Source organism: Rhipicephalus microplus, chromosome 4 (assembly GCF_043290135.1).
Source record: "Rhipicephalus microplus isolate Deutch F79 chromosome 4, USDA_Rmic, whole genome shotgun sequence".
Lineage (NCBI taxonomy): Eukaryota > Metazoa > Arthropoda > Arachnida > Ixodida > Ixodidae > Rhipicephalus > Rhipicephalus microplus.
Genome location: NC_134703.1, coordinates 43716512 through 43731297, shown reverse-complemented (window position 1 = coordinate 43731297; position 14786 = coordinate 43716512). Strand labels below are relative to the sequence as shown.

Sequence of the window (14786 nt, the reverse complement as noted above, 5' to 3'; positions counted from 1 at the left end):
CTGCATGAAAACATAAAACGTTTCAGTAGGGTGTAGTCTACTCCGCAAGCACTTTCATACTTTTCGCTTGTGAGTCACATTTCCGTAAAGTTGCCACAAGGCTCGTTAAAGACCCGCGGGACAAGAATTATGACTGATTGATTTGTGGGGTTTAACGTCTCAAAACCACCATATGATTATGAGAGACGCCGTAGTGGAGGGCTCTGCAAATTTCGACCTCTTGGAGTTCTTTACCGTGAGCCCGAATCTGAGCACACGGGCCCACAACATTTCCGCCTCCATCGGAAATGCAGCCACCGCAGCCGGGATTCGATCCCACGACCTGCAGGTAAGCAGCCGAGTACCTTAGCCACTAGACCACCGCGGGACAATAATTTCAACGAAGCCCGGAGATTCAAAAATTAAACACGTTTACATTACCACTTGAAGCCGATGGGAAAGCTGCGATTCCAACACGCACTAAACGCGGCGCTCGGCTTTAATTTTCCGTGGGATCAAGGCGAAGTATAGCGTAATAACCCCTTGAGCACGCGCTCCGTTGCCATGGGAGACGAGGGTTCATCGTTGCCAAGGGTTCAACGCTTGATCGTCTCTCGGTGAACGCCCTGCCATAAGACGACGTTTCCGCCCTCTAGCTATCTTTGCTTCCTTGTTCTCGCACCAAAAAAAGAAACAAAAAAGAATGCAGACTATCGGCCCAGCGGGACCTGCAGATGGGCCGATCGGCGTGCACCTTTGTTGCGAAGATACTTTTTTACTTTTTGTGCATGGAAAGAGGCGCTGAAGGCATTGTGAACAATAATGGCACGTGCAGCAAACGCCATAGTGAAATTATCTGGCTCCGTCTGGCCGATAACTCAGGCTAGCTGATATGCAGCAGACAAAATCGCGTGGTGCACATAGGCAAGTCAACAGTACGAATTTGGCCAAGCAAGGGTGTATACGCGGTTAAGAGTCACGGAACGCCCACGTGCGAGAAGATAGTAATAACTGTTTGGTTCTTACGTATACCACAACCACGGTATACAATTTTGAGGGACGCCGTAATGGAGTGCTCCGTAAATGTTGAGCAACTTGTCTTCCTTAGCCTGCAGCTTAATATAAGCTCGCGGGCCCCTATAGCTTTCCGCCCCCGTCGAATCGCGGCAGCCTGGATTCGACCCCGCGACCTTTGGATCAGCAGTCGAATCACAACAACAACCACCATGGCTCGTTTGCCTGCGGGGAGGACGAATGTGGATGGCGACCAGTAATTTATACAGGTGACGCCAAATAGCTATACAAATGGAAGCATTTATACAGAGTAGCCAACGAGAGGCTTGGTTACCAACTTTTTTATCTCATGGCCAGCTTCGCGACGAGCATTTCGTTCGCGCTATTTCGTGAAACGTACCCCCCTCGTACGACGTCTCTTGTGCGTAATATGTGCCTCAGAGATCTGACTTTATTGTCGGTTCATTATAACAAACATTACGTACAGCCAATGAAAACAAGCCCTTAAATTTTAATTATGCAAGCAAGGTGTAACGCCATCGCCCTGCTTCGGGTCCCCTTATCGAAAACCTCTAATATATGCCCGGAGAAGTGCGTAGAGGCATACGCTAAATATACGTAGAAATATCTGAATATGCGTGCATTAAAATGTCGCAGGCAACAGCTGTCACCTCAGCGATTGCTCCGTCGAAGCTGCAAAAGCCGATTTTCGCCCCACCGCGGTGGTCTATAGTGGCTAAGGTAGTCGGCTGCTGACCCGCAGGTCGCGGGATCGAATCGCGGATGCAGCGGCTGCATTTTCGACGGAAGGGGAAATGTTGTAGAACCGTGCGCTCAGATTCAGGCGCACGTTAAAGAACCCCAGGTGGTCGAAACTTGCGGAGCCCTCCACTACGGCGTCTCTCATAATCATATGGTGGTTCTAGGACGTTGAACTCCACATATCAATCAAAAGCCGATTTTCGAGGGCCACAGTTTTTTGTTGCAGCAAAGGTCGTACGTAAGCAATCGCACGAGCAGGGTACACGCCATTATCTTTCGTCTCCTGGAAACCTTTTCGCGGATACGTGGACGACGACTCAGCAATATATGTATGCCGCACTGCAGCAAGCTCAGATGACTTCGCGAAATGCACGCGTTAAAAAAGCTTTCGTTGCAATAGCTCAAATGTCGGCAATGCAGATAAAGGCCAGCATTATGAAGCACACGTCAATGGCACAGTGCGTTCAACAGACCTGAACAGATGCCTTCCGTCGCACTGTCTTGATACTTGATAGTTTTGCTTATTTTAGACTAATATGAACAATTACTTTCCCGGCTGGACTACAGCAATTCTGTAGAACCATGCATAGTCATTATAACAATACGATTTCCCTTCGCAAAATAAGGCCTATATATACCACTACTGAATTCGTAACCGGCTATACAGCGTCAGGGCCACCTCTCCCATTTATTTGCAGTTGTCCCGTTGCCGCGAACGTTATACTGACAATATAGGTGAACGAGTGATCGGTCTGAACGCGATACGCAAGTCTCGATTGCGTTTGCGCTGTATATACTCATGCGAAGAACAGTCACGACTGGATGCACGACGATCGCATTTTCGAGGTTGATATACAGTGCAAGCAAGAGTTTCCTCCATATGAATTTTTGCACACATACAGAGCGGTGCAAAGGCATATAGCCATATAGTTTTGCTCGAAGAAAAAGCGCGCGCTGTAATTTCCACGTGAAAACGGCACTACGTACGTTGATATCACTATCTGTTTTGTTATGAGCGCATTAACATATTCTGCATCAGTTTGACTTTATTGTTATGTAGCATCTACCCAGTGCTACCATGTACTTATCTTGAAATCACAATGAATTTGTAAGCTTCATATTTGTGTTATGCTTTATGCTCCAGCTGGAATGGTGTACTGACTCCATGTTCCCACCTTTTTTTTTTTCTCTCCTAGCATGTTTTATGGTTATGCTTCAAGCACTGGTATTGAGCTGTTCGTTTTTTTTTCTTTCCCGCTTCTTTTTCGAATGTAACCGCCTCTCTATGTCTTAAGTGGGCTTTCAGGAATATTGTGAATAAAATTATTATTCTTAAAAGCCTCTCTTTCGCGCAAGGCGCCACTATTCTATAGCTACAAGTTTCCATATTTCGACGACAAATGATGCAGTCCTCTATCCTGCATATATATATATATATATATATATATATATATATATATATATATATATATATATATATATAGTTCGGTTTAGCGCCTAACCCACTTACGAACAGTAAATTTCACTCAAATTTAATTATTCATTTCAATGTCAAATATTGATGTCGGCTACGCTCTTTTACGCCCTAATTTATGTCGTTGTGTTCCTGCATGTACCTTAATGTTGCATAAAACTGGTACCTCGTTCAATATTCAATCCCTCGTAGTACGGTTTTTAACTTATAACTTACCTTATACATTTATATGCTACGCCGTGGTCCGCACGAGCATTTGGAATTTGAGACAACAGAAATGCTATACACCATGTAACAGATAAAGGGCACCACGTTATATTTCAGTGGTTGCGAAGCCACTGTGGAATTATCGGTAATGAACGGGCTGATCAAGTTGGCCGTTCAGCCCATACAGAAGACAACAATCAGTCAATACCTCTCTATAGGACGGAAACTGCTAGGAGGCTCCGCATGTTTGTTCGCCAACGCTCCTTGTCACTTTGGAATGAGCCTGTTTTTACGCATGCAAGATTACGATCCCTTGATCCTACGCTAAGCTTGCAGCTTCCAACAAAACTTCGACGAGGTGACGCTACTGCTCTGTGCAGACTATGGTTGGGAATCGCGTTTACCCGTGTGTACGCGCTCCGCATAGGGATGGCCGACACCACCGCCTGTGCACACTGCGGAGATGAAGAGACAATTCGATACGTCCTGTGTGACTGCCCGGAATATAACCTAGAAAGACAATGTCTTTTTAATACACTAGACAAGTTAGATGACCAGCCACTGTAAGAAGAAAGTAACCGCGCCATCGTCATGACTCATCATCACAGAAGAAGGCCGTGCAAGGCTACTGGGCTTCTTGCGAACTACTGGCCTGTCGGAACGCCTCTGAGTGGACTGATTTTGTGTGTGCGTGTGTGTCGTTGTCTTTCTCTTATTTTTAACTCTCTCTTTTTCTTTCAACCATTTATTCCCCAACCCCAGTGCAGAGTAGCATACCGGACACTAGCATTTGGTTAACCTCCCTGCCTTCCTTTTTTCTCGTTTCTCTCTTTTTATATGCTTGCGAATTTTAACACCTTCACTCCATTGAGTGCCAGTAGATTACTTTAAAACAAATTTCATAAAGAAATCGTAAAATTTAACTTGTACGAGTCCTAAGTTTTTAGAAACACTGCTCAGCAACTTCAATCAGTTTCTTTACTGCGCCATAAATCATGCATTAGACAATAACACGGCGTACTAAACTGTCTCTGTGAGATTATAAAACATATAGAAAGAGAAAGACGGAAAAGATGACAATGCGGTGACCTTGCCGATCCCCATGGTGAAATCTCCAAGCACACACCCGCAATCTTTATTTTTTCTCTGGTACATTGTAAAACTGTAGACACGCACACTGATAAAGAAGTCAGTGCGGTGCCAGTTTTATATATTTTATATCTGCAAAATACGAAGATAAAAAAATATAATCGCGAATAGCTCGCCGCATTTTCGGCTTCCGAATAAGCCGCGAACGTGTGGATCCTCGCCGGAGATGCTTTACCCAGATTGCCGCTCGAATTGATTGAAGTCCCCGAAGCCCTAGTAGAAACGCCGCTGCGTTTTGACGGCCACTCGTATCTGGATCGGTGCCAAGATGGCGATGCGTTCAATAAGGACGTTGCTCAGCATTACCTCTTTACTTTCTCTCTCTTCACCACCCTTTCCTACGGCTTTGACAATCACTACAATAACGACGCCGCCCAACGCCCACTTTTGGACACCGGTGTCAGCCGCATAGATCATCCCGATCAAAGAGCTCTCTCTTTCTTTATTAACGATACGCGCGCCCGGCATAGTAGGCGCTTCATTGACGACAAATCATAACCGCGTTTCGCTCATTCGATCCTCGACAGTGCTCAAGAACGCCGGCTAACATTACCCCGGGAAAGAGGCCGGGACAGAAAGCGGGGAGAGACCGTTCTCATCGCTATACGAAGGCAGCGCGACGCGAAACGTGGCCCTCAGGAACACAAACGCGCCACGCCTTCTCCCACTGAACTTTCAATAGGGGCAGCCGGTGAATGGGTCGAGACATCCGGAAGGCCCCGCAGGTGGGAGCGTATCGACCGCTTAACCGGTCGGTCGTTTCGTTTTCTGCAGTGTGATGGAAATGCACCGCTATTAGTAGTACCCGCGATAAAACACGTATAACATCGAGCGCCCGGTTCGCTACTTCCGCTTCCTGTATGACACGATGGCGCACAAGTTGCTCTGACGCAGCCAGGTATGTGCTGTCCAACGTTGCGCGGCTTTTGCACTTTGACGTGACCGCTGGTGGGTTTGCACGCCGGCTTCGGGTGAGAACATCGACCAAATAAATTCCCGAACGCATCGAGCCGAGACACCGTCTACGTTGATCGACCCGTCGTCCGATCCCGTTAACGGGGCCATCCTTAACGTGCTCTGCACGATCAACGCTCCGACCCAAGCTTCCTGCCCCGTTCAATGGAAGAACGGCAGCGCCACGAACACACTGTAGTGGCGAGCCACACGCCACACGATTGGGGAGGCGAGAACGCGCGCCAACACTCGCTGCTCCTTTTATTGCACGTCACAGAGATATCTATATAAGCTTGTTTTTTCGCTCGGCTCGCCAAGGTTCGCACGAGTATACAGAGTGGTCGCCGCCCTCTCGTCGCCCGAGTGATAAAGCGAACTGTCGCGCTTCCGCACAAATTCCACGTACGTAACAGCGCGTGGAGAGACAACTGTGAGCACGCGCGCGCGCACTGGCGCGGTGCAGCGAAGCACCCCGCGCAGGCTCATGCTCGCCGGCAGCTAACACGGCGCGGTGCGCTCGATTGGGGAGACGATGGTTGCCTGGCACGGCAACTGCATACGCCACCGCATGTAGTGCCACACTGGCCGGGCACGCGAGCCCGGGGAAGCCGGCCGGGTGACGACAACGTGGTCCACGCAACACTCGCGCACGTCACCGCTTTTAGGTCAGCGAATGTTGACCCCGCGCCGCGCTTGGCCCCTGGAGACTCTGAGCTCGGGCTCTTCGGCACCGTTCGCAGCGCTCGTGTGTCAACGCGTTTTTTCGTGGCTTTCCAAACCGACACTATCACCCGCATTCGACGACGCAGGCACCGTTATTCTCCCCAAAACTTTCGAACAAACGCGGCTTCCGTATACCCCCCCCCCCCCTCTTTCCCAGCTTCCATCCGGGAGGCGGGACCAGCGCTGTCTCCCGACCTCCCCCTTTTTTTCCCGCAACGAAGAGGCTTTTCCCGCATGGCGCGAAAAGGGAGCCGAACGGCAAAGCGCACTCACCAGACGGGCGCCGGCTCTTCCGTCGGTGTGGCTGCCGCTGACGTTGGCTGAGGAGGCTGCTGCTGCTGCAAATCGGCTGCGGAGGCAGCGATGCGGCGCGGGGCAGCAGCCGCCATCGCGGCGTCGGCGGAGACCGCGATGCCGCAGCCGTTTTCGCCGCCGTTAGGGGCGCCTCCATCGCCGACGACGACCGCAGCGGCCCCATCGGGAGACGGCGCCGCGGACGGAGAGGAGCGCCGGCTGACACCGTTGCTGCGAAATGGGGAAGCAAGAACATGAATGAACATCAAGCGAGGAACGAAATGCTAAAGTTTAAAATAAATGAAAACTAACAGATCAGGAATTCAATGACGAATACAGGACGTGATTTGTATCGCTTTAAGTACCTGCGACTGAACGTTGCAGGTTCGATCCCTAAATATTACAATACACCAAATACAATGTACAATACTCTTAAGACAGTACACTTCAGTTGCAGGTTCGCTCCCGGCACGCGACAAGTTCAGTTTTCGCCCACTACACTTTCTTTACATTTTTATCACATAACCTGCAATAAATTTAAAGCAGTAATATAAACGTCTCCTATACCTTTTTGGCCTTGTCGCATTTTCATTAGGCTAGTATCAAGCAACAACAACAAGCAAACCCTATAAACAGCCCTTTTTAATCTGATTAAAGTTCCGTCAGTTAATAAACCCATCCGCATTAACTCACTGCACGCGAATACAGAGAAACTATGGGGAAATAGGGAATAAAGGGAGCGCTGAGAAATTCAAGTACCAGGCGTTCCGGCGGGAAAATTTCACACGGCGTCGGAGACTGTTTCCGTAGGCCATCCCTGCAGGGCACCGCGCAGTTGCAGTAGCGATCGACAAACATTTATGTCGCATAGGAAGGGGAAAAAATTGGGGAAACTGGGGATGCCGACAGAGAGGGGGAAAGCGACGGTCGTTGCCTCGGGAGACGGCCGCCCGCGCTCGGTTTCTTTCCGTGCCGTGAACAACAAATTTGTCTCACACATTGACATACATGCATAGCGGACACAAAAACGCAGACAACAAAGCTGGCATTTACAAGCGAGAAAAACAATGGTCGTCGTCGCACGATGAAAAAGACTATAGTCTTGCGTGTGGAGAGAGTGAACAAAATGATTATTTGATGTTCTGTGCGATAAAATCGGTGAATTGTATTCTGAAATCGCTGCGTTAGAGAGTCTCGATCTGTGCAGCGAAGGCGAACGAGCGCATCGAGGCACGTTAGACACGAGCGCCATCTGGCAGTTATCTTCGAAAACGAAGGAAGGCGTGCGCACCCACGGAGAAAAATACGCGCCTGTCTCTTAGGCGACAAGGTGCAGAACGCAAAGCGAAGGGCAGGTGCCACCACCGTGTAGTCTTAGCAAAGCGTGGGAAACACTTGCCTTTTTAAGCATCGCGTTGCACTGTCAGCGCACCGTGAAAAACGCTACGGTTCTTAGCATTACATTTGTGTGTGCCTTCCCTAGTATAAAGTCAAGACATACAAAACATCTACGTGTTGTTATGGTGCCTCAGATATCCGCAATAATTGCTTCTTAATTGACAACCGCACAAGTACGAACGCTGAAACTTTAGTAATATTGGCGGGCGCTGTAGACGGGGTTGGCCGTTACCGCAGACAAACAGACTAATGTGCAGACAGAAAGACATACAGACAGACCAAAATTTTGGCTTCGAAGGTCCCCAAGAAAGACTCTCGTCCTTAAAAGACAGTGGAGGGGCAAGACGACCGCACAACCTTGCAGTTGCAAGCGTATATTGGTTCCTGCCGGTGGCGTTCTCCTCAGGCGAAACTTATTACGCCGGGCAAATGCGCTTCCCATTAATACTGGATAGACGGATCTAACCCGTATTTGTTTGCTCGTGGCATTAGAGAGATGAAGGGCGGCGGTGCGTGCGAGCCACCGTCGAAGTTGGGGATCTTTAAAAGCAACAGCGACGAAACAAATGAGTAAGTGCAGCTACACAAGGCTGGTCCGGTGACCCGCCTACGCAAGATCGTCGCTGGTGACCTATACAGCGACAGCAAAAGAGGCGCGCTGATAAAACATTATGACTGCAGTGCAGAAGAGCGAGGGAATGTGTGCGCTGCCTGTATGACGTAAAAGATGAGCAAACAGAGCCAAAGGTCCCTCCCTAAAAGTTGTGACGAAAGCCACGAGTGCCAGCTCCACGCCCGAGGCCTGGACCAGTATTCCAAGCTGCTTACGTAGTTGGTTTATGCTCGCAAACTGCATGCGTAAACTTATGCGCGAAAGACGTCACGACTTTTGTTCTTTAGTCTGAATAACGATATTAGCCTTATCAGAAAGACAACAAAAAATGACGTCGACGAAATGGCGTGCGTAATGAGTATAGCATACATCAAATGTAAATTGCCCCGCCGTTGTGGTCTAGTGGCTAAGGTAGTCGGCCGCTGATCCGCAGGTCACGGGATCTAATCCCGGCTGCGGCGGCTGCATTTTCGATGGAGGCAAAAACGCTGTAGGCCCGTGTGCTCAGATTTGGGTACACGTAAAAGAACCGCTGGTGGTCAAAATTTCCGGAGCCGTCCACTACGGCGTCCCTTATTATCATATGGTGGTTTTGGAACGTTAAACCCTACACATCAATCAACCACTGGTCAAATGTGAATATTTTGAAGTAGGCGAGATACTGCATAGTGATTGGTTTTATAAGTTCAATTATTTGTCGAAAACTTGTCGACCGGCCCATTTCAAGCACAGAAATACTTCCCTTCCCAAGAACTAAAGCTGGTGAACGTACTAGATGAGCAAGAGTGAAACAGCACCGCAACATATATCTTAATTGCGCCAGCTGTTTCTACAAGACATGCGAGAGCCTCTGCAAATGGACATTGCTGCACCTTCACCGAAACGCGCGGTACGCCGAGGCCGGACACGAAAATGTGCGCACCCTCATGAAGTGTTACACGTTTGGGGGAACCAGGCATCAGCGCGAAATGACATTAGGTTGATTGATTGATTTGTCCCAAAACCACCATATGATTATGAGAGACGCCGTAGTGGAGGGCTCCGGAAATTTTGACCACCTGGGGTTCTTTAACGTGCACCCAAATCTGAGTACACGGGCCTACAGCATTTCCGCCTCCATCGGAAATGCAGCCGGGATTTGATCCCGCGACCTGCGGGTCAGCAGCCGAGTACCTTAGCCACTAGACCACCATGGCGGGGCAAATGAAATTAGGTTCCTCATTAAGTTGAGGGCGCCGTCAGCTGTGCCAGGCACCATTTTCAAATGCTCTTCTGATATCGGATGTCACCGATCAATCGGGGCATCAATTTCTCAATTTCTTTGTCTTGCTGATAGAAGTGTTTCCGACTTAATTAACCGCCCTTCTGCTCTCTCTGTAGCACGCCGCAGATATATATATATATATATATATATATATATATATATATATATATATATATATATATATATATATATATATATATATATATATATATATATATATATAATCTTAATTAATGACACGTACGTGCGCAAACAATGTGCACTCCAAAGTGCAAGGCCTCTGCATAGAGTATGAATGAAGCAGTGTTTTCCGGCATCTAACGTCTTCTCAGTTGTCGCAATCTCTATGGCAAACAACAAGAGGTAGTGCATGCCGAGAGCTTTACTCGACTTGAGATATACTGCAGTCGAGCCGACGGCACTCAAGGTTTGTACAAGGACACGTAGACGAACCGCGACCGATAAGACAACACTATGCGTTACGCGAAAGCATCCGAGGAGTGTTTACACTATAGCTCATCACACAACTGAGCAGAGGATACGGCATAGCACGCAGGGAGCACGAATCCTGCCTGCACCAAAACCGCAATCCAGCGATTGCATTCACTTCACAGGTGCTATGCTCGGACTATATATAGGAGAGACGATTTGTACATCCCGGAACTTTGAATTAGCTTTAAAAATGAACACAAAGTCAAACGCAAACGCACGCACGCGCTCGCCCACCCACTCACTCCGATCATTTCGCACAGTCACTCATTCACCTACTCCTGTCCCTCACCCACTTATGTCACTCACTCACCACGGCAATCGCTCATTCAAACGACTCACTCACCCGAATGGCCGTGCTAGACTTTTGACGCTGCGACCATGGGACGACGTACTCCGCCGCAACAGAAGAGGTAAGGGAGCCACGAGGGATCGCTTCGACACCCGCAGCTTCATTGGTCGCAGTCGCTCGAACGACTTTCGGGCGATGCGCGACATCTGCAGACGACGGTTAAAGTCGTCGCCTCCACGTGGTGGAGGCGCCCGCGAAATCGTTACCTTTTAACTAAAGCACGGAACTGCACAGCGATCGAAGTAGTGAGTCATTCCAAAGTTTAGTCATAAACGGGCCAGCCCTCGAATCCCATCCCCATCATGGAAGGCGGCAGACGCATCGATCTTCGCGATCTCAGAAAACCGAGAGCAGTGCAACGGAAGCCATACATACACTCTGGACAATGCACGGCCAACAACCATGCAAGAGACTTTCGCAAGCTTTCCAAATGCGTCACTGCGGCACCGAAATATTTAAATCTATATATATTTCCGGGAAAACCTCCAAGTTTAGGCAGACTTCGAATGAACAAGTGGAAGGTTTTTGCATGTGTGATGTCCGGAAGCTTTCACTCAATTCGATTACTTTTCCCGCGTAGGAACACAGACTGAAACAACGCATTCAGACGCTGCAGCTGACGTCGGCGACATTGCACGAATCTATACGAGATTGACTCGACTCGCAAGCTTTTCGCAAGCGAAAAGAAGAAACAAAAATCACTTTTAGGTATTGTCTCAAATGCAGCACACGCACCGGAACGCCAAAGCAATTATATATTTTGCAAGCATATAGATTCGGCAGCGCAGATGCTTTACCGTGACCTTTGCTGGTACTACCACGATTGAAAAAAAAGAAAAAGTACGCGAGCGACGCAACGAAAACAGCTGCAGCGCCATTACGTTTTGGGGCTGCGACGATAAACACATTTGTCATTGCGCCCTTGCCCGCTAGAACCGCGCAGCACGTCTGCTTGGAAAGCAGTACGGCATGGTCGACCGCAGTCGTGACACATGATTCATTGATCGATATGTGGGGTTTAACGTCCCAAAACCACCATATGATTATGAGAGACGCCGTAGTGGAGGGCTCAGGAAATTTCGGCCCCCTGGGGTTCTTTAACGTGCACCCAAATCTGAATACACGGCCCTACAACATTTCCGCCTCCATCGGAAATGCAGCCGCCACAGCCGGAATTCGAGCCCGCGACCTGCGGGTCAGCAGCCGAGTACCCTAGCCACTAGACCACCGCGCCGGGGCGCGACACATGATTCAAAGGAAACTAAAACCATCAACAACGGGGAAAAAAGTTTCACCCGCATTATCAACATGTCTGCTTCAGGCTGCGGCATAATCGTGCAAGTAGTTGCAGCAAATAAGGTAATCGATGTTGACAGCTCCATTCTAGTTCATTTCGATTAAGCTACATCGTGAGCACACACACATGTAAATCACGTGCGTGCCAGTCTAGACGGCGGTGTGAGGGGAGGTGTTGGCGCGGAAAGACGACGTACGACTGCTATAAGTGACGTGTCTTACACGAATCGCCACTTGACGCGTCATTCTAGTGCTTTGTCCCCGAGTACAAGCGCGGCAAAGCGGCTGGTATTTGAGCCTTCGTCATTCAAAACCGTCGCGGCTACCCGTTCGGCGGGCTTCTCCGCAGTGATCGCGAGCACGACGTTTCCCCCAGGAACGCAACGAACAGTGCAGGCGCTTGCAGTAGAATAAAACGACTTGGACAAAGCTAAGCACGGTAACACACATGCCAGGGCGATGAGGTTGAGCCCGACACAAAGGTACTTCTCGCCCCGCCGCGGTGGTCTAGTGGCCTAGGTACTCGGCTGCTGACCCGCAGGGCGCGGGTTCGAATCCCGGCTGCGGCGGCTGCATTTCCGATGGAGGCGGAAATGTTGTAGGCCCGTGTGCTCAGATTTGGGTGCACGTTAAAGAACCCCAGGTGGTCTAAATTTCCGGAGCCCTCCACTACGGCGTCTCTCATAATCATATAGTGATTTTGGGACGTTAAACCCCACATATCAATCAAAGGTACTTCTCGTCTGCTAAGAGGCACAGTAAATAGGATGAAGCTAGCGCCTCCACTGTACTTGAATTTCGGCCCATAAAAAGACGGATGGGAAAACAAAGACCGGCGCCTCTTCATACACACGCGCGCGTACACTTGAGACCAGTCGTGGTTTGGAAATCCACACCTGCTGCGCTCGACGGACCCGGCCAAGCAGAAGACCGCCACGGACCGCGCCGCCCACGTCATGCAACTGCATGAACTCATGAACGCATAGAGCAGAGGGGGTCGTGCGGGAACCCTGGGCCATACGTGCCCGAATCCCTTGGTCAAATAAAGTTTTTACCACATATGGCCAGCGAATAGCAGGTTACTCGAAGCGGGGCTCGTTAGCGAATTAGCGTGCGTATAGTTTTCCGTGTTCATGTAATTACTACGCTGTGCCAGAAGCAAAGATGCCATAATAACGCAGAAACGAACCTAACATATAGCCCTGATCGATTACCGTTCCTCAGAGGCCACACCCATAATCCAGCGGAAAGCGAAAACACTCGTCCGTTTAAGATGCAGGTGCACGCTGGCGAACGGCAGTTGAGCCAAATTAACCTACAGCCCCCTCCATTTCACAGTCTCGTGGATCTAGCGGATTGCTTCAGATATTAAACGTCACGAATCTTCAACGAAGAAGTGGCTGTGTATACAGCAAGAAAACTAAAAAAAACGAAAAGGAAGGCCGCCTGTCCTCCTGCTAACCAACGAATGGTGGGCAGGGCTAATTCGACGTTTACTCCATCGAACCTTTCACGTCATTTTTGAATGTGCAGGTTTACGGCTATGCGCACGTTCTTTGGCGATAAGGGCGACCAAGGATCCCTGATGCTGCCTCCAGAGAACTGCTTACTGCCTATTCCTCTTACTCCCCGAGAACAGAGAACGAATGGCAGGCTGCTGTGAAAAGTGCGTCATTACTTATATTTGGATATCAGTTTTTGCACCCATTGCGGCGCTGGCTTTTTTTACGGAAACGTTCGACAGGGTGAGGGGCAGGGGGAGATGTCAATGGAGAATCTTGCGCACGCCTATATGATTTTGGGCAAGTTGGCCTTACTTGTGTGTGACAGCGCAACAACAACAACAACAAAAAAGAAAAGACACGGGCGAGAGAGAAGAACACTTTGCAGGTCTTCTCTTTCGGTTTCGTACAAATCTTTTTTTTCTTCTTTTTCTTTTGTGCACGATCATGCTTAACGAGCCATCTAGATGCACACAACCGCGAAAGTACATAACCATAGAAGCTGAGTCGCTCGACAGAGGCAGTAAGTGGAATGACGTGGGCAGTCACACAAGGGGCACTTTACGGATGCACAACTGGTTCCTGAATGCGATCACCGTCAGAACAAGCATGACTGCGCACACGCAGAGTGAGAGAAGTCCCCAGAGTCCCCGGAACTATACTCGCACCATTTGTCAAACCAGAGACCGCGCACAACAGTGCAAAGCAACACAGAGCTATACTGGGCACCCGAGGCACAACCTTATTCATTCAGCGCCCTCGCCTTCTTGATGTGCGCCAAAGCCGAAAATCCCATAATCCTACACATTCTGCCAACTCGTGTACAGCAGAACGGCGCACCGTCATCTAGAAGTGACGATTCCGAGCTATTCGATTACGGCTAATCAAATATAAGAGTCCTTTTTCCGGTCGGTGTAAACACCTTTCGTCGATGTCAGACGACGCAAGACTCTTGATTGAATACTGGCTCGTAGAACTCATAGAACACTTCACAGAATACTGGCTGGCTCTTGCGGAATCTGATCGAAGAACTACAATCTTTCGGGTCTTCGAATTTCACTTGCACGCGATACGCGGTATCCTTGCTTCTGTGTCTGCTAAAAAAAAAGTATTGTAGACGACAACTATTTCAGAGAACGGATAAGAAGAGCCGCATATGAGCGGTACGCACTGATTTTGAGAGCCTGGTGGCGCACCAAAATATGTCTCACTGGGCCATTTGTTCTATCAACAATGCCACCTCATACCTAAAGATGTGCAGGCGTATATACTTGTGAGTGTGAAAAACATTAATCGGTAAAGTGTAGTGCGAAACC

General features: G+C 49.1%; 1 protein-coding gene across 5 annotated transcripts in view; it reads right to left on the bottom strand.

Moving 5' to 3' along the window:
- Positions 1–14786, bottom strand: part of LOC119171928 (protein Aster-B) — a 117743-nt gene that overhangs the window by 36568 nt on the left and 66389 nt on the right. For all 5 annotated transcript variants that reach the window (XM_037422822.2, XM_037422818.2, XM_037422821.2 and 2 more), the window contains exon 2: positions 6536–6787. In XM_037422822.2, the coding sequence (XP_037278719.2) occupies positions 6536–6787 (252 nt within the window). The remainder of the gene's footprint in view (positions 1–6535; positions 6788–14786) is intronic.